The sequence below is a fragment of the Moschus berezovskii genome, chromosome 27 (assembly GCF_049115385.1).
Source record: "Moschus berezovskii isolate FMDL1 chromosome 27, NW_MosBer_1.0, whole genome shotgun sequence".
In the NCBI taxonomy this organism is placed as follows: domain Eukaryota; kingdom Metazoa; phylum Chordata; class Mammalia; order Artiodactyla; family Moschidae; genus Moschus; species Moschus berezovskii.
The window spans coordinates 40,630,558-40,650,175 of NC_142486.1; the positions used below are offsets into that span (position 1 = coordinate 40,630,558).

Consider the following 19,618-nt stretch of genomic DNA (forward strand, 5'->3'; position numbering starts at 1 on the left):
TTCTGAGGAGGGCAACAGAGAGGGTGCTGCTAAAGGAATAGTGGGTGTGGCCAGGAGGAGCTGGGTGGTGCAGCGTGTGGACAGGGAGGTGAGTTTGAGGGGATTGCAGGAGCCCAAGGAGTTCTGATGAGGACGGAGGGGAGACATAGTCTGCAGGCCTGGAGGGGAGGCAAGAAAGAATCCGAGACCCTGCGGGGTGCCCGGCTGGACTCAAGATGACAGGTCCTTTGCTGCTGTTCCCAGTGAGGGGAAGGTCTATGGTGGCTGTCTGTGCTTGCTGTGACCAATGCAAGTGACCCTGGGCCTGTTTCTGGACCATGGCCTCCAGGCTGGCAGCTTTCCTTTCCTGTCTCCTCACACACACATTCTTGGGACCCAGCTGCCGTCCCATGAGAAACCTCGAGTGGCCTGGCAGAGAAGCCCAGGTGGAGGGGACCTCACTTGCTAGCCTCGTGAGAGAAGAAGACATCCTGGCAGGTCCCAGGGAGAGGAGGTGAGCCCCGCCCACGCTGCAGACGCTGAACGCGTGCAGATGTCTGTCACCCAGCCCTGGACACGGGCACCCAGCAAGGGGAGAAGTGGGCCCTGTGGTGGGAGAGGTCAGCAGGGCAGCTCGGGCTGGGGCTGGGGATTTTCAGACCTGGAGAGACCTCCCCAAGGCAGGCTAGGTCCCCAAGATGGGGGTTGGAGCTGAAATGAGCCCTGGTGCTGAGGTAGAGGTAAAGATGAGTGCTGTGTCTCTGTGGGGAGGGGGCACCTACCAGCACGCAGCCCTTCTGGCTTAGGGCTGGCCCTGCCTGATACAGAATCTGCCTGCAATGCAGGAGACCCCGGTTCAATTCCTGGGTGGGAAGAGCTGCTAGAGAAGGGATAGGCTACCCACTCCAGTATTCTGGGGCTTCCCTTGCGACTGGTAAAGAATCCACCTGCAATGCGGGAGACCTGGGTTGGATCCCTGGGTTGGAAGATACCCTGGAGAAGGGAAAGGCTACCCACTCCAGTATTCTGGCCTGGAGAATTCCATGAACTGTATAGCCCATAGGGTTGCAAAGAGTCAGACACGACTGAGCGACTTTCACTTTCACTGCTGGGCGGGGAGGGGCGTCACAGTTCCACATCCCAGCAAATGGATGGAACCACCCCAGCGCCTCTCCTGGACCCTCTCTCCAGCACCCTCTGCCGGCGCGGACCCCTGGTCCCCTTATCTGGGGCCTTCAGCACCTGCATTCTGCCTTCTGACTTGCCCGTCCACGTCTGACCCCCTAGTCCTGGAGTGTTGTGTGCTGTGACTCCCCAGCCATGAGAACCCTCTGGAACCGATGGCCTCGGGCAGTCTCTCTCTGGTCCCGATTCTCCAAGCACTCTGGCTTCACTGCTCAGCCACAGGGTGTGACCCTCAAGCCAGGCAGCGTTAGGCAGGAATGAGAGTCCTCTCTGACCTTCCTTCCAGGCTCGGCTTGGATCCTCCTCCTCTGGGCAGACTTCCTGGGCTCCTCCCGCCCCAGTCTCGTACAGGCACGCAGACACTCACGTTTGTTCTCCAGTGGTTCCTGGGGGACTGTACTGCCCCCACACCAGTCAGTGAGGTTCCTGAGGACAGTGTCCATCCTGCCCACTCCTGCCCTCACCACACACTGGAGGGTCAGCCCAGGACTGAGCAGAACAGAGAGAGGCTGGACTTCAGGCTCTTTTAGCCAGAGGGGAGGGGCAGAGCCCCCAGAACTTGTGCTCTCAGAACACCTCCCAAGAAGACGTCCTGCAGAATTCATCGGTTTGCAATCTCAGGGAGAGTGACCCTGGCTGGGAGTGGTGCCCAAAGGCAGGGGCCCGACTGGGCATGTGGCACCCACTGACTGCCCCCCCCAGGTATGTGGGGCACACTCTCTGAGCCCGCCCACCTTTCTGTGAGCTGAGGGAGTGGGAGGAGCTGGTCTTCGAGGTCCCTTCCAGCTCAGACACCTTATGTTCCATGAGAGCTGCGTGAACGTTGCCATGGAGACGTCGGAGAGGAGCTGTAACAGCAGGGATGTGACTGAGAAGTCACCTGAGGAAGCGGCTGGTGTCAGAGGAACCCTCCCCACCCCCCGCCGCCCCTGAAGCTCTGGTGCACAGGGACACACTGAGCGACCCGTGCCAAGGGGACACGCCATGTGCCCCCATGAGGCCCAGCGGGTGTCAGGAGTGCGTGTCCATCCCTGCCTGCGGGGAGAAGCACCGACTGGCACGGAGTGGGCTGTGGAACACAGCGCTGTTCCCTTGCAGGTGTGGCTGTGAGGTCCGCCCCCTGTCCTTGCTCTCCACGGCCGCTCAGGAACTGGCGTCTGGCTGCCCTTGGCAGTCTTGAGACAAAAAGTGTGCCAGTCGCAATGTGGAGAGTGTTGGGGAGGACTTGCTCTGATCCAGCTGCTGCACTGAGGCCCCAGGTGGGCGAGACCTCTGGGTGCAGAGCACCCTCAGCTGCCGCGTGGCTCCTGAGTGCCACACGTGGCCTCCTGGCAGGGGAGGCCTTGGTGTCGGTGGGAAGGAATAAAATGAACCCCGTGTAACCATGACAACCACTGAAGTCTGCAGCTGGCTGCCCTTGGAGTGGGCCAAGCTCTTCACTTGCCTCATCTCTTCTTTTTTCTTAATTATAAAAATAATATATATATATGAGTTTTGCAGGCACGTCAGCCGCACAAAAGGGAAAGGCAAGAATAAAAGTCCTTGCTCTAGGACTTCCCTGGTGGGCCAGTGGATAAGAATCTGCCTTCCAATGCAGGGGACTCGGGTTTGATTCCTGTTCATGGAAGTAAGATCCCACATGTCTCGGGGCAACTAAACCCGTGTGCCACAGTGAAGACCCAGCTCCTGCTGCTGCTGCTGCTAAGTCGCTTCAGTCGTGTCTGACTCTGTGTGACCCCGTAGGTGGCAGCCTACTAGGCTCCTCCGTCCCTGGGGTTCTCCAGGCAATATTGCCATTTCCTTCTCCAATGCATGAAAGTGAAAAGGGAAACTGAAGTCGTTCAGTCCTGTCCGACTCTTCGCGACCCCATGGACTGCAGTGCACCAGGCTCCTCCATCCATGGGATTTTCCAGGCAAGAGTACTGGAGTGGGGTACCATTGCTTTCTCCGGAAGATCCAGCATAGCCCCCTAAAAATGTCTCTCCCCTCACCCAGATCATATCCTTCAGGGGTAACCACTGTAGCTTTGGTAGTGGCTCCTGGGTGAGTTCCTTACAGCAGCTGTAACAAATTCCCACAGACACACTGGCACAAAGCAACTCAACTTTGGCCATCCTGAGCTTCGGAGGCCAGAAGTATGAGATGAGCCTCGTGGGACTGAAGTCAAGGTGTCAGCAAGGCAGGTTCCTGCTGGGGGCTCCAGGGCAGAGTCCCTGACTCTTCAGCTTCTGGTGGTCTCCAGCTTTTCTTCGCTTGTGGCCATATCACTCCAGGTTCCACTTCCACAGGCACCTGACCTTCTCTTCTGCCATCGAACCTTCCTACAAGGACGCTTATGATTACAGTACGCTTGAGGTCCGCCTGGATGGTCCAGGGTCGTCCCCATCTCAAGCGTTCATTTGGGCACATCTGTGTTAACTTTCCTCATAGGAGGCAGTGTACACGCCTTCTGCAGATTAGGATCGTGATGTCTATGGGATCCTTTATTCAGCTGAAACAGGGCCATTCAAGGTTTTGTTTTGGGACTTTGAAACAAGGTTTCTGTGACTGAGGAAACCTAAAAAAAGTCACTGGACTATGGATTTCTGTTTCTATCTTATCTTTGTCTCAGTACCCTTATGGCAGAAAGTGAAGAGGAACTCAAAAGCCTCTTGATGAAAGTGAAAGAGGAGAGTGAAAAGGTTGGCTTGAAGCTCAATACTCAGTAAATGAAGATCATGGCATCTGGTCCCATCACTTCATGGGAAATAGATGGAAAAACAGTGGAAACAGTGTCAGACTTTATTTTTTTGGGCTCCAAAATCACTGCAGATGCTGACTGCAGCCATGAAATTAAAAGACGCTTACTCCTTGGAAGGAAAGTTATGACTAACTTTGATAGTATATTAAAAAGCAGAGACATTACTTTGCCAACAAAGGTCAGTCTAGTCAAGGCTATGGTTTTTCCCGTGGTCATGTATGGATGTGAGAGTTGGACTGTGAAGAAAGCTGATCATCGAAGAATTGCTGCTTTTGAACTGTGGTGTTGGAGAAGACTCTTGGGAGTCCCTTGGACTGCAAGGAGATACAACCAGTCCATTCTAAGGGAGATCAATCCTGGGTGTTCATTGGAAGGACTGATGCTAAAGCTGAAACTGCAATACTTTGGCCACCTCATGCGACGAGTTGACTCACTGGAAAAGACTCTGATGCTGGGAAAGGTTGGGGGCGGGAGGAGAAGGGGACGACAGAGAATGAGATGGCTGGATGGCATCACCGACTCTGTGGATATGAGTTTGAGTGAACTCCGGGAGTTGGTGATGGACAGGGAGGCCTGGCGTGCTGTGATTCATGGGGTCGCGGAGAGTCGGACACGACTGAGCGACCGAACTGAACTGAACTGAACTGAAGTACATTGATACTTATGCATAAGCATGCATAAAGTACACTGAGATGTGATCCTTGTTCTCTAACAGTATAAATAAAATCACGACTACCTGATCTTTCCATGTTTGATAGGATTTTCCCATTAAAAGAGCTGGACTAGGGACTCCCCTGTGTAGGAGTTCCATCCAGAAGCTAAGATCCCACATGCTGCAGGGTGTGGCCAAAAAGCATTTTTTTAATTAAGAAAAAAAAGAAAGATCTAAGTGTCTTTTCCTGGGAAAGCTCTGATATATTTTCAATTTCTTCTTTGGATGTTAGCTTTTTATTTTTTCTTGAGTCAGTTTTTATAGCTTATATTATTTCAACATGTTTTTAGACAAAAATTTTTTAGATTAAAAAAATTGCACATAATCTCATAATTTTTCACTCTATTTCTGTGAATAAACCTTCATTCTTAATCTTAATGTGCTGTATTTTATTTTTTTTATTTTTATTTTTTTTATAGCTTTAATATTTGAAATTTATTTTGGTTTCTGTTGTATTTTATTTTCATCTCTCTTTCGGCTATACTTGCCAGAAGGTTTAGAAAAGAAACTTAATAGCCTTGCTTGATGTTATTAATCAATTCTACTTTCTTTTATTTTACTTCTTTATTTTTGGGTGTCCTGGGTCTTTATTGCTGCACAAGGGTTTTCTCTAGTTGTGGCAAGTGGGGGCTACTCTTTGTTGGGGTGCACGAGCTTCTCTCAGCAGCAGCTTCCCTCGTGGAGCACGGGCTCTAGGCAAAGGCACTTAACAGTTGTGGAGCACAGGCTTAGTTGCCCTGCAGCAGAGATGGAACCTGTGTCCTTCGCATTGGCAGGCAGATTCTTATCCACTGCACCACCAGGGAAGTCCCTCTACTTTCTTTTTTTTTAAAGATTTTTTTTAATATGGACCATTTCAAAAAAAGTCTTTATTGAATTTGTTACATTGTTGCTTCTTTTTTTTTTATGTTTTGGAGTTTTTTGGCCAAGAGGCATGTGAGATCCTAACTCCCTGACTAGGGACCAAACCCATACACCCTGCACTGGAAGGCAAAGTCTTAACCACAGGATCACCAGGGTAGTCCCTACTTTTTCTTTTTAAAATAGCTAACTGATACTCTTAGCTTTCTAATTTCCTTCCTTCTGCTTTGCTTTGGTTTATTTTATAGTTGTTTTTCTAGAATGTTGACAAGGATGTTTAACTTATATACTAGTTTGATATTCCATGATCATCAGTTTAAAAAAGTAATGTTATTAGTTTCTCTCCACATGTAACTTTGCGTACCACAGATTTGGTAAGATGTGTGTTCATTACTAGTCATTTCTATAGATAATCTGATTTTAATCTTGATTTTAAATTACTAAAAGTTAAAAGATTGAAAAGAGGGTATTTCAATTTCTAAATGGTAAGATTTTAAAATATCAGGTTTATTGGGGCATAATTTATGTACACCTGTTGGTTTAATTCCTCAGTCGTGTCTGACTCTTGTGATCCCATGGACTGTAGCCTGCCAAGTTCCTCTGTCCATGGGATTTTCCAGGCAAGAACACAGGCGTGGGTTGCCATTTCCTTCTCCAAGGGATCTTCCTGACCCACGGATTGAACCCATGTCTCCTGCACTGGCAAGTGGATTCTCTACCACTGAGCCACCAGAGAAGCCCTTCTGTATACCAACATTCATCAATTATAACTAAACAGTTCGGTGAGTTTTGGCAAATATCCTTATTTAAGCATCATCATACTCATGATATAAAACATTTTTTCACCTCCAAAATTTCCTCATGTCCCTTTGCAGTGATTCCCTCCTTCCACCCCTAGCTCCTGGCTACCACTGACCTGCTTTTTGTCACTGTGAGTGTTTAAATATGTGAGAAACAACTTAATGAATGTCTACACATCCAGTAACTGCACATTTTTAAAGTGTGCAATTTGATTAGTTTTGACATAAGTGTACACCCATAAAACCATCACTGCAATTAAGATAATGGAGATATCCACCCCTCCCACATTTACCTTTCAATTACCTGAGTCATCAGGATTTCCACCCTTGTCCCAGACCCTCCGTGAATGGCTCTTCAGGTTTTTACCCAGGTGAGCATCCCTGGGTTAAGGTGGGTTTGGGGAAGCCCCAGCTATGAGCTAGACTCATGATGTGGTTAGCAGATGAAAGGACCCAGAGCACCTCTAGGGGGCAGTGTTTCCTAAGGCCACTTAATTGCGTAATCTTTTCCGGATACTTGACAAAGTACTGTTACATAAACTAGAACTTTCTGTGTGGTTCATACTCTCCATATCATTACTGAATTAAAAAAAAAAATTGTTCACTTGATTTGTACAGTTCAAAGGAAGGTGTAAAAAGTCTTCCACAATGATTTTGTGAATTTTTAAGTTTAGCTGTGTTTGCTGATGTTTTTTTCGGGAACACAATGGTTAGTTATATGTTCTACACAGATTGTATCTTTAATTAGTGCAAAAAAATTGGACTCATTTCCCATTTACTACCTTTCGCTTTAGGTTTTATTTTCCTAGTATTAATACTGCCACTCCATCCTCTTTGTGTCTTCATTTTTCTATCTCTTTACTCTCAGCCTTCTAGGTTGTTTGTCTTAGCTTTGTCTCTGTAAACATTTACCTGGACTTAGTGTGTCTTCTTATGAAAATCTCTGCTCTTTATCAGGGGAATTTAACTCATTTATACTTACAATGTTCACCCACTTGCTTGGTCTTATTTTGTGTTCTGGTTAATACACTGATCCACTATTTCCTTTTTTAATTCTTTCCTTCCTGGGCCAATCAGGTTTTCTTGTTTCTTTCCCCTCACCTCTAGTTTCCCCCTTTACTTTAAACTAATAGTTATCATTAACTATTAATAAAAAGCTTTTCAATCTATATTTTATCAAGAATTAGACATTTCTTGGACTTCTCTGGTGGCACAATGGATAAGAGTTCGCCTGCTAATGGGTTTGATCCCTGGTCCGGGAATATTCCACATGCCGCGGAGCAGCTAAGCCTGTGGGCCACAGCTACTGAGGCCCGAGCACCCGGCGCCTGTGCTCAAAACAAGAGAAGCCACCGCAATAAGCCGGTGAACCACAACAAAGAGTGGTCCCCACTCGCTGCAGCTAGAGGATGTCTGCTTGCCGCAATGAAGACGCAGTGCAGCCGTAATTAATTCATTTTTAAAAAGAGACATTTCTCTAATGTCCCCCTCCCTGAATCAGGGAGGATATTTGGCGCATTTTATTTCCTCTGACTCACCAAGTGGTTTGTTGAAAGAGTGTAGAATTTCATCTCCAGATAATTAATTTTCTTCTTTATACATGTGTCTTTCCAGGGGACTTCCCTGGTAATCTAGCAGTTAAGACTCTGCTCTTCCAATGCAGGGGGCCCAGGATTGATCTCCGGTCAGGGCACTAGATCCCATGTGCGTGGGGCAGCTAAGAAGTCCACATGCTGCAGTGAAGATCCTGTAAGCCACAAGTAAGATCCAGCCCAGCCTGAATAAATAAATTTTAAATAAGGACTCCCTGCTTCCAATGCCGGAGAAAGCAATGGCAAGCCACTCCAGTACTCTTGCCTGGAAAATCCCATGGATGGAGGAGCCTGGTGGGCTGCAGTCCATGGGGTCGCTAGGGGTCGGACACGACTGAGCGACTTCACTTTCACTTTTCACTTTCACACATTGGAGAAGGAAATGGCAGCCCACTCCAGTGTTCTTGCCTGGAGAATCCCAGGGACAGGGGAGCCTGGTGGACTTCCATCTATGGGGTCACACAGAGTCGGACACGACTGAAGTGACTTAGCAGCAGCAGCAGCAGCTTCCAATGCAGGGGTTGCAAGTTCGATCCCTGGTCGGGGAACTAAAATACCATATGCCCTGGTGGCAAAAAATCAACCAGACTATAAATATGTATATATATATATATATATATATATATATATATGGGCTTCCCTGGTGGTTCAGATGATAAAGAATCTGCCTGTAATGCGGGAGACCTGGGTTTGATCCCTGGGTTGGGAAGATCCCCAGGAGAAAGGAACAGCTAACCACTTCTTGCCTGGAGAATTTCATAGACAGAAGAGCCTGGCAGTCTACAGTCCAAGGGGTCGCAAAGAGAGTCGGACACGACTGAGAGACTTTCACACACACACACGTGTGTGTATATATATATATATATATATACACATATATATGTAATTTTTTTTTTCTATTTCAGAAACCCTTTTCAATCAGTCGCATATATCCCACAATGACATTTAAGCAGCCCTTTAGTCTTGGTTAATGTGTTTTGCTTATTTGGCATCACTCTTTCTTAGGGGTATATCTTCCCTCATCTTGAGTCCTTGAATCTTAACTGTTGGTCATTTGACTGGAATTAAAAAACTGGGGTTTGAAAAGTAATCTCAGCCCTTCCACTTAACTGCTGTGTGGCTGGGCAAATTTCTTAACCTCTCTGTGTGTTAGTTACCTCGTTTAATAAGAGGAATAGTAATAGAACCCACCTCCACGAGTCCTGAAGTTTGGCTAGAATAAGGGTGAGTGGGTGGGGAGGTGAAAGATGTGGGCTCCCCCCTCCAGTCTCTCAGGAAGTTCTCACCACTAAGCCTTTCAGCCCCTGTGCACACTCTTTCTCTGCGCTCTATTTCTCCCTCTCGGTCGGCACTCTCCCCTTAGCCTGGAAATTGGTTCAAGTCTCCCCCGTATTAAGAGAAAACCTTGGCTCTCGCTCTGTGTCCTTCTCTTGTTCCTCGCCTCCTTTCCCTTTCATATCTAGGCTTCTAGAAACAGGGAAACAAGCTGTGTCTACACCCCCTCACTTGCTAACACCCTGCAGCTCCCTTCCTGCCGTCCTCTCCATTCAGAGTGCCCTCAGCAAAGGTCACGGTGAACACAGCACCTTCAGTTTCCTGCAGCAATGCAGCAGGGTGGAAGAGGCATTGGGTGACCCTGAGGAGGTCTGTCCTGTAGGATAAGCTGGGGGACACATGCTTGTGTCCCCTAGATGGCTGTGTGATGTGAGTGAGCATGAGATGGGGGCTGGGGAGGCTTTCTGGAGAAGGAGTCACCTCCGCTGAGTCTGCAAGAGGGTGGGACAGAAAAGCATTCCAAGCCAAGGGAAGAACATGGGGCAAGGCCAGGAGATGGGAGGTGGCAGAGGGTTCTGGAAGCTCCACGTGGAGGTGCAGGGGGAACAGGGAAGGACAGCTGCACCGGCCCAGCCCTGCTCTGTTTCTGCAGCACAAGCTTCTGTTGGCTTCTCCCCTGGAGCTCTTCCCCCAGCCTCCTCACACAGGACCTCAGTTTCCTTCTGCTTCTCTGGCTCTCTCACTTAGACTCCCCCCGAGGCTTCTCCACTCCCCAACTCCAGGTTGGGGTTCTCTGCCTCTGGATTCTCCCACCTGCCCCAGGTGTGCTCACCACCCCTCTTCCAGCTTCACACCCCACCTCCAGCTGCACTCTGGACACCTTCTCCAGTGGCCCCAGCCCCATCTGTCCAGAAACCCCTCCTCACCTGCCCCCCATCTCTTCTCCCTGCCCCCCCAACACCGGGCCCCAGACAACAGTCTCTCCACCCATTCTGACACCGGCCCCCAGGCAGGGCACCATCTGAGCCTCCTCCTCCTCCCTCGCCAGACCTGAGACTCTTCCCAACTTGGGCCTCCTCCCCCTCCCCTTGCTTCGTCCCACCATGGCTCAGCCTCCAAGCCTGTGTTTCCAAGCAGGGTCCCCAAGCACTCCCTCTGTGACTCTGTGTCAAAAGGTCCCCGAGGCCCAAGAGGTCTGCAGGCTTCATGATCCTTCCCTGTTAGGATAGAAGTTCCTCCTTGGGTCTAACTTAAGCCCCTCCCCCAAACTGCTCTAAGGTACTAATTTGGAGACAAAGTGGGTTGTGAGAACTGAGTCTTGAGAACAGACCCCACTGCTGGAGCAGGACCATCCGCTTCCTCTATGCCCCAGTGCCTCTGCCTGTTCCTGGGTCGTTGGCCTGTGAGGCTGACAGGCTGTGCCCTGCTCATCTCCAGCTGGGGCCTGAGCCGGGAACCTGTTCTTCCTTGGGTCTTTACTGGGTGTGATCCTCTCCCAGTCCTAAAACAGGTTTGCTATGCCATGGCCCACTTGAGAAAGGGAAGTACCTGTGCTGCTTCACCTCCCAGGGAATAGCAAAGTTTCAGTGTGCCCACACGGTGGTCCTACCGGGACTCCCCCAGAAAGTGACCTTAGGACCTGGGCCCAGCACCTGTGGATTCAATTGAGAAGGCCAGCTAGCTTAAGACGGAGTACACAGAGGGAGATGGGAAGTCTCCAGACACAGCCTGACCCCAAGTCTCAGGACAGTGGGACAGGGGCTTAAGTGGGACAGAGGCCTTGCCCCCAGGGCAGTCTGGGGACCCCCTCCCTGTGTCTACTCTGTCCAGGCTCTGGTGGAGGGACTCAATTGACCAGCCTGGGTCAGGTATCCCACTCATGACCAAATGGTCCAACAATTTTATTTTTTCTTTATTTTAAAAGTTGATTCACATACCATAAAATTCACCCTTTTAAGAGCATAGTTCAGTGATTTTAGTATATTTGCAGGGCTCTGCAACCATCACCACTATCTAACTCCAGAACCTCTCAAGCATCCCCAAAAGGAACCCCATAGTCATTAGCAGTCACTCCCCATTTCCTCTCCCTCCAGTCCAGGGAGCCACTAATCTACTTCTTGTCTTTATGGATTTGCCTATTTTGGACATTATAAAATAAATGGAATCATATAATATGTTGTCCTTTGTGTCTGACTTCTAACATATTTTCAGGATTCATCCACCTTGTTCGGTTTGGATTCATCCCACCACGTGCGTTAGTTTCATAATTATGTCCTGAGCACAGAGAGGAACAAAAGCTCCCTTGGCTGAGTCACAGCACTGAAAAACGATGCGCATTTATTGAGTGCCTACTGGGTGCCAAGCACTCGGGAAACCGCAGTGGTGGAGGGGGACAGAGGCGCTGGGGACGGATGAGCGCGTATAGCCGGGCCTCGGAGGTGCTGGCTGATGTTTTCAGTGCTGCTGTGACTGCTCCCAGGCGCTGAGGGCTGGGAGGCGCACGCGGCTAGGAGACCCGAGAGCCTGGAGCAGAGGCCTGCGATCCTTGAGGAGCAGAGCCACGGGACCGGCCTACCGCCTGGAGCGAAGGGCGGAGCTCAAGACTCCAGGCCCACCTAGCACCGCACACCGCCCACTACCTCACGAGGGGCGGAGCCTCCGGAAGCCCCGCCCCGGTGCCCTCCCCGCGTCGCTCCCGACTCTGAGGCGCGGGGGCGTGGCCTTCGGGCGCCCCACCCCGCGCCGCGCCGGGAGGAGGAGGAGCCGGCGGCCGGGCTGCACCGCAGCGCCAGCGCGTGAGCGGGCGGTGGAGGACCCGGCCGGCCCCGAGAGCCGAGAGGCTGTAGCGCAGGCAGACAGGCCGCGGCAGCCGCCGGATACAGCCCCGCTGCGAGCCATGCCGTGCTAGGGCCCCGCCTGAGCCGAGGCCACAGGGGCCGGGGGCGCTCGGGCCCTCGGGAGCGGGCCGGGGCCATGCTTGCGCTGCCCTGAGGATGCCACCCGCTGCGCCCGCCCGCCTGGCTCTCGCCTTGGGACTGGGCCTGTGGCTCGGGGCGCTGGCGGGGGTCCCCGGGCGCGGCTGCGGGCCGTGCGCGCCCCCCTGCCTCTGCGGCCCGGCGCCCGGCGCGGCCTGCCTCGTCAACTGCTCGGGCCATGGGCTGCGGACGCTCGGGCCCGCGCTGCGCATCCCCGCGGACGCCACCGCGCTGTGAGTAACGCGCGCCCGCCGCGCGGGCCGGGTGGTTGCCATGGCGCCCGGCGGCCTGCCGGGGCGCGGGGCGCCTGCACCCTCTGGGGAGAGGCCGGCCGGGCAGGCCGCCGGCCTGGCGGGCCTCGCAGGGCGTGGGCGCGTCCCCGGCCTCCAGAAGGGGAAACGGGGTGCGGGCCAGGCCTCTCCCAGGGCGAGGCTCCAGCGTAGTGAGGGCGGCCCGACTAAATAAGAAAAACCTGGGCCCGCGGCCGGCTCTCAGCCCGCCTGGCCTTAGCCAGAGGGAAATAGGAAAATCCCGGATTCTGTGCAGGCGGAGACCGCGCGCCCGGCGGGTTCCCGCGAACGCCAGGGGACCGGAGCCCGTGGGCTCTGGCGGGGCGGGGCGGGGCGGTCTCCGGCAAACACGTAAACGCTAATTAGAGACTAATAGGATGCGGCTTGGCCTGGGGCGATACCCGGCACCTAGGAGCCCAGGAGGAGGAAACCGGGCCGGGCCGTGGAGAGCTCTGATGGATGCTTAGAATTGGCCTGATGCTTGAAGTGGAAGGGGAAGACCGAGGGGCTGGACTTGGTCGAGCGCGGGTGTAGGGTACACCCCCATTGTGGCAGCTGTAGGGGAATTGAGGGCAGGATGGGAGGTGGGTTAGGGTCCTCGCGGGCCTCATTTGTCCTGTTTAGCGCTCTGATGTTATCCTGGGAACAGTGGGTGACTGTGACTGCCGTGGAGGGGGTTAAAACGCTGAAAAATCATCCTCAGTCTTGCATTTTGGAGGAAATAATAAGTCTTTTTATGGAGAGTCGGCCTGTGCCAAGGTGTGGTTGTGAATTGTCACGCTTAACCCTCAGCCTGACCCTCTGAGGTGAGGTGTGGCAGAGATGCCCATTGTACAGATGGGAACACAGGCTGGAGGTGACTGTGATGTGCTTTGTCCAAGCACAAGTGACCAGTAACAGCCGATGCATCGCAGAGGCAGTGTTGGATTGAAAAGGGTGCGGGGAACTGAGATTTTCAGACAGTTGACCCCAGAGCTGGGGGCAGTCTCCCGGCCTGTGATATACATCCTCACAGCCCCATCTGGGTGTTTTCAGACACCTTATCCAGGATTCCACGGCTCCCTGGCTGCACGCTGGAATCCCTTGGTGGGGGGAGGGGGGCGTTTAACATCCCCAGGCTTATTAAACCTTGGATTTGGTTTTGTAACAATCCCTGGGTGACTCCAGTGTGTGGCTGCCTCTTTTTAGGGGGACCCTTGTGGTCTGTGTTCATGCGAGTTTGGATGTTGAGGGCAGGGCAGGGGTGGGTGCTTCTCCTGGAGGGTTCCTCCTCGGGGCTCTGCTGGGTGTTGTGGGGGAGCTGGTTCTCCAGGGGCAGCGGCTGGGAGCCTTGGGGCCATGCTGTCGTCTTACTCCCCGACAGCTGAAGTGTTTGCCATCACGGCTGTCTCTGCAGCCAGTGCCCATGTAATTGTTTTGGATCCACCCCCAGCCCTTGTTTCTGGATGTTGTGAACGAGGTTGCCTCCATCTCTGGTGGGCCGAGAGCTGCTGGGGGTCAGGCCCCAGCTCCTGCTGGTTATTCCTGCTTCCTTGTCACCTGGCAGCAGGCTGGTCTCCAGGAGCTGTCCAGGAAATAAACTGTACTGGTAGGTTGGCCAGAGGCCTGCAGCAGGGAGCAGGCTCCCGGGCACAGCAGTGGAGCCTGAGCTTTGCGTGTGTCCACTTAGCCTCTGGACGTCCAGGGAGCTGGCGACCTGGCCTGAGCCGGCAGGATTCCAGGGGTCCTGGCCCTGCAGCCTGGGAGGAGGGGGTTGGGGAACCGAGGAGACTTCACGTTCCAGTTGACGCTCTGAAGCTGCCTCAGAGATTTCTGCAGGGCTCAGTGCAAGGAACCCGTGGGAAACCGGACCCTTGACTGCAGATGCTAAGGCCCAGCCCCCCCACACCACCATCTGTTCTGTGTGGGCTGCCCCAACCATCATCCTTGCCTGTCCACTCTGCAAACCACTCCCCCACCCCAGAGAGAGGGAGGCAGGTGAACCTTCTCTAAGGGTGCAGGAATGAGGTCCGAGATGCCACGGAGCCCCCTGGGGGAGGGTGTATGCGTCCAGGGACCCCAGTGGCCCAGCCTCCTGGGTGTCACCCCTAGCCTGAGCCTCGGGGACTCGGGCCCGGCATATCTGTCATCAGCGTCAGGCAGGCACCCCTCCATTTGAGACTCCTTGGCCAGCCTGAGGTGCTGCAGGACAGCTGTGTCCTGACTTGGGGGAGGGGCAAGGACTGGCTGGTGGGGGATTTGGGGCTTGCAGGTTGGCCCAGGGTTTTGAGACCCCAGCCTCCTTGGTTTAAATGATACTTGCTGCTGGGAGGTGGCAGCCTGAACAGGATGACATCACTCAATAAAAGGTGGTTGCACTCCTGTTTTTAAAGCTTTATCCTGGCGAGTTTGAACTTACACGGAAGTGGGAGGAAGAGCGTGATGAACCTCACAGACCCACTGCCCTGTGGCTTAGCCTGCTGCTCCACCCTCACCCCCACCCCTTTTGGAAGCAAACTCCAGCCATCCTACTTTTGATCTGTTAGCATTTGGCAATGTATGGTGACCCCTCGATCACACCCGAAACAGTTCCCTGGTCCCTTTCATGTCCAGTGTGTTCAAATTTATGGTTGTCTCCGTATTTTCACTGAATCAAATTAGGATCCAAATAAGGTCCACACAGTGCCAGTGCAGCTAGTTGATGACTTTTAAATCTCTGCGGGTGTGCAGGCTCTTCTTCCGTCTCTCTCCCCTCTCCTGTGATTTGCTGAAGAGACCAGCTCCCACAGCACCTGGTGGGGGGTCGTGTCTCTGTGTGTTCCTCTGCCCTTGGCATCCTTCCCAGACACTGCCGGTTGGGCCCAGAGCTCTGTTGGGGGGGGAGCCACATTTCATGTGCTTGAGCCACAGGACCAGTGGCTGCTGTGTTGGCCAGTTCAGCGCAGAGAGTTCTAGATGGGGCAGTACTGCTCCAGGTGCTGTCTGTCCATCGTGTCCAGTGTGGCTGACTTTGACTGGCTGCTTCTCGGGTGATGGCCAGGGGCTCCAAGTGGCCCTCATACTGTCTCATGGATGTTGGGTCTAGGACCAGGCTCAGAGCAGGGACTCAGTAGGGGTTTGCTTCGCGGACTAGGATATTGGAGCCTTGGGGTCTGCCACTGGCTGGGGGCATCCAGGGCCTTGCCCTTTCTCACATGTCCCCCTAACTGATAGGGGTGTGGGGGCTCTGGGAGATGCAGCTCCCAGGGAGCTGCACAGGTGTGGGGGAGGGAACCCCCCGGGCTCGGCGTGAGGCTGGCCTGTGTATAACGCCGGGCACCATGTAGGCAACCACGCACGGGGCTTCCACACATGCATGCATGTAACACCGGTGATAGAGAGGAGGCCGCCTTGCAGGGGCCCCTGGAGGGATCTCCAGTGTAAGTGACGCTGAGGCCAGTGCTCAGTGCTCGTGCAGGCGTCACCCAGCACTGGGAGAGAGCATCCCACGTAGAGTGGACAGCCTGACAGAGTCTCAGAGGTGCCAGGTGATGGAGGGGTGGCAGGTAGGGCCTCTGGAGAGAGAGCAGCAGGGGCAGCATTGAAGGACCCAGGAGAGAAGTGTCATGATTGGCGTCTTCTAGAAAGACCGCGGGCTGGGGTGCAGAGACGTCTTGCGTGCTGAGCTGGTCTCTCCCTCAAGGTCCCTGAGCTGCCCGCGCTGGGAGAAGCAGACTGTGATTGCGTGTCACATGAGCTTCCTGGTGAGAGCCGGACGGCAGGGCTGTGCACACACTGCTCCTGTATGTGACCCCTAGCAGGGCGGGCAGCTGAATGGGGGGGCTTCAGCTACAGCTGTGACACGAGGACCTGAAGGGATGGACAGCAGAGCACCCCCAGTGCCCGTAGCCCCTCAGGAGACAGGCAGGCCCCGGAGCAGTGAGGACAGCCACCACCCTGGAGAAGGGTGGGGAACACGCGTCATGTCGTCTGTCTGATGAAGGACTTGTAGCTAGAATACGTAAAAACTCTGTGACTCAAAGCTAAAAAGCGGGCAGAGGATCTGAACAGACCAGTCTGCAAAGGAGACACACCAATGACCAATAAGCACATGAAAAGACGCTGTGTCTAGCTTTCAGGGAAATGCAAATCGAAACTCCAGGGAGATTCCATTTCACACCCACTAGGCTGGCTGTCCCCAAAAGATAGACGATACCGGGTGTCGGTGAGAATCCTTGTCCGCGGCTGGCGGGGATGGGGCATGCCTGGAAGACAGTCCGGCAGCTCCTCAGAAAAGTAAACGTAGAGTCACCAGAGGGCCTGGCCATTCTGCCCCTCGGTGTAGACCCGGGAGAAACGAAACCTACCGTCCACACAAAAACTGGAACACAAATGTCCACAGCACCTCTGTTCAGAGGATCTAAGAGGTGGAAACAGCCCCAGTGTGTATTGGAGGTGGATATGTGCACAGAGTGTGGCGTCTTTATAAAATACTGTTCGGCCACAGGAAAGAATGCGGTACTGAGGCTGGCTGCAACATGGGTGAGCCTTGAAAATGTGTTCCGTGACAGAACTCAGACGCAGAAAGCCATGTGTTGTGTGATTGTGCTGATGTGAAACGTCCAGAATGGTCAAGGCCATGGAGGTGCAAGCGGATGAGTGTCTGCAGCTGGGGTGGGGCTGGGGTTGGGGGTGGTGGCCAAGCACACTGGTTTTCCTCCCGGGGGGTGAAATGGTCTTGGGATTAGGGGTGGTGGTTACTCAGCCCTGAGAGTATATGGAAAACCACTGAACTGTATGCTCTGGAAGCGTGACCTTTATAGTTGGTGGATTAAAAAACAGATCCCTGAAGAAAGTATCCAGGGGGGCGCACCCCTTCCTGCTGCCGCCTGGTCTTCCTGCCCAGCTGCGGCGAGCAGGACTCTGCTGAGCTCTCCGTCTGGCAGTGTGGTGCTGTGGCCTGCAACCACACTCGGCTCCATTTTACAGACCAGGAAACTGAGGTTGAGTCGCTTCCTGGGGTCACCTGGCTGGTGGGCTGTGGCAGAGAGATGGTCTGGGCGAACTCAGGGCCTCTCCTTGGAGCTGCACTCGGGGGCCTGGGGTTAGGCACCAGCGACTGAGGTGGCGGTGAAGGTGTCCCCAAGTGGGGCGGGGTGTGTTAGAAGGGGACCAGGTGGGCTCTGACTCAGCCCCAGCCGCTTGCCCAGCCCTGCCCACCAGCTCCCTCATCCCAATTCCCTTGGCTGTCCCTGCTCTGGTCCTTCCCAGCGACACCCCAGGAGGAGCATGGGGCAGACCTGGTTCCCATCCCACCCGCTCTGCTTCCTGTGTGACCATGCCCAGGTCACTCAGCCTCTCTGAGTTTTGGTTGCCTCCCCTGCATTTGGGCACCGTGAGTGGATGCGCCTGATGTGGTTGTGGGCCTCAGAGGTGAGGGTGTGCGGTGTCCCCACGGCACGCGGTTGATGGTGGCCACATAATCCTAGCTGCTGCCAGAGTGGCCCCCAGGCCCTTCTGAATGAGCTCAGAGTCTACCACTGGTCCCCAGGTGCTGGCTGGGAGTCGGGCAGCTAGGACCTGGCCTGCTGCAGAGCACACAGGCCTGCGGGGAGGTGCCCTTGCTGGCGCGTGCGCGACTGTGCTGCTCAGACCAGACAAGGGTGAACCTTGGGCGGGCAGGCTCCTCTGCACCCTTCAGCAGCCAGTCCTGGAGGCCCTGTGTCCAGAGGCAGGAGGCTCTCAGAAGTGCCTTTACTACAAAGCCAGGTGGCTGGTGGGATGTATCATGCCAGGCACGCTTCTCTAGTGTTTTCATGTCCCACACCTTCCCGTGTGGGTGTGTAACGCGGTGAAGGTATAAGGCATCTTGCGACAGCTGGCCAGTGGCTGTGCTGCCTGCGGGTGGGCGTGTGGGGACCCCGGCTCCCGAGGGGGACCCTGCCTGGGGTTTGGCTTCAAGTGAGGAAGCCATTTTGGACGAGATGCGCATTTTCCTTTCCAGAACATTCTGCTGTTCCAGCACCGCAGCGGGAACCCAGCCGGGCCCAGCCCCCTGAGCGCTGGGGTGAAAACAGCCCGCTCCTGCATTGCCGTCTGGGGAGGCGGCAGCCCCGGGCCCAGTGCTGGGCTGACTGGCGGGCCGGGTGCCGGCAATCTCACTGGAAAATGCGGCTCATGCACGTCCTTTCTTCCCAGAACAGCTTGTTCCTCATGGCTTGGCAGCCACCTGTGCTGAGGGGCCCGGCCGTGCCCAGGCCGGGTAGGGGGGCTGCATTTGGGGGCCTTCTCCCCTTGAGGCACCCACGGGCCTGGGCTGGGAGGAATGTGTCCCCAGTTCTGAGCCCCTGGGCCCTGGAGCCCACCCTGGGGTCCTGCAGGGCCACCCTGGAAAGGGCTGTGCCCTGTGGTGGAGGCCAGCCTTGCCCGTGCCCCAGGCCAGGCTCGCAGACCCCGTTCCCGCAGGCCGAGCCCTGGAGCCCCCTGGGCGACAGGACTGCCCGCCGCCTGGGTCGATGTGCCTGCCCCCAGAACGCGGGAGGCCATGTGGGTGACGGCAGGGACCGAAGCGTGGCCCTCAGTCCCCAGCTGAGGGGGCTCCTCTTCCTCGGCCCCTCGCCTATCCTGGCCTGGTTAGCACCCTGATGGAGGCCTCCTCTGGGTGGGCTGCCCTGGGAAGGCCTCTCCTCAGGCTCCCTCCCCTGCCACGGCCTGTGGGTCCAGGGGCTTCCCGGGCAGGGCAGCCCTGCACCGGACGCCTGTGCCTCGTCCCGCTGACAGCTGAGCTGTGGGCTGGCCACGCCCTGTGGGGAGCCCCTCCACACGCCCTGGAGATGAGGCCCCTCCTATTTCTTGCCCGAGACGGGCGCCAGGGGCTCCCACGGGCCTCTCCCCTGTTAGAGGCCCGGACCCCCCCTCACTGGTCCCCAGACCCCGTCAGGAGCCGGATGGGGGCGGGCGGCTGCAGCCAGGCCCCCGGGCCCCTCGTCTGCCTCTCGCCCTCTCTGCGTGTTTCTCTTCAGACCAGCTCTCTCCCCAAAACTTGAATTCATTAATTTAAACATCATTTCCGGCCCTGGAAGCCAGCCTCGCTCACCATAAATAGAAGTGCATGAAGACAGAGCGAGGTTACCAGACTCAGACTGACCCACCCTGTCCCATTGCCAAAGGGAGCTGTTACTGCCGTGTCAAGTGGGGGTGCCGGGTCTGGACCGGCCTGCGGGGGCCCGGGGGCCCGGGGCCGGCCTGCG

The 19,618-nt window shown here is 54.7% G+C and overlaps 1 protein-coding gene across 3 annotated transcripts in view; it reads left to right on the top strand.

The window, feature by feature from the left end:
- The first annotated feature begins 11,908 nt into the window (after positions 1–11,908).
- PKD1 (polycystin 1, transient receptor potential channel interacting) overlaps positions 11,909–19,618 on the top strand; it is a 39,280-nt gene continuing 31,570 nt past the window's right edge. For all 3 annotated transcript variants that reach the window (XM_055409196.2, XM_055409197.2, XM_055409198.2), the window contains exon 1: positions 11,909–12,353. In XM_055409196.2, the coding sequence (XP_055265171.2) occupies positions 12,139–12,353 (215 nt within the window). In that variant the 5' untranslated portion in view covers positions 11,909–12,138. The remainder of the gene's footprint in view (positions 12,354–19,618) is intronic.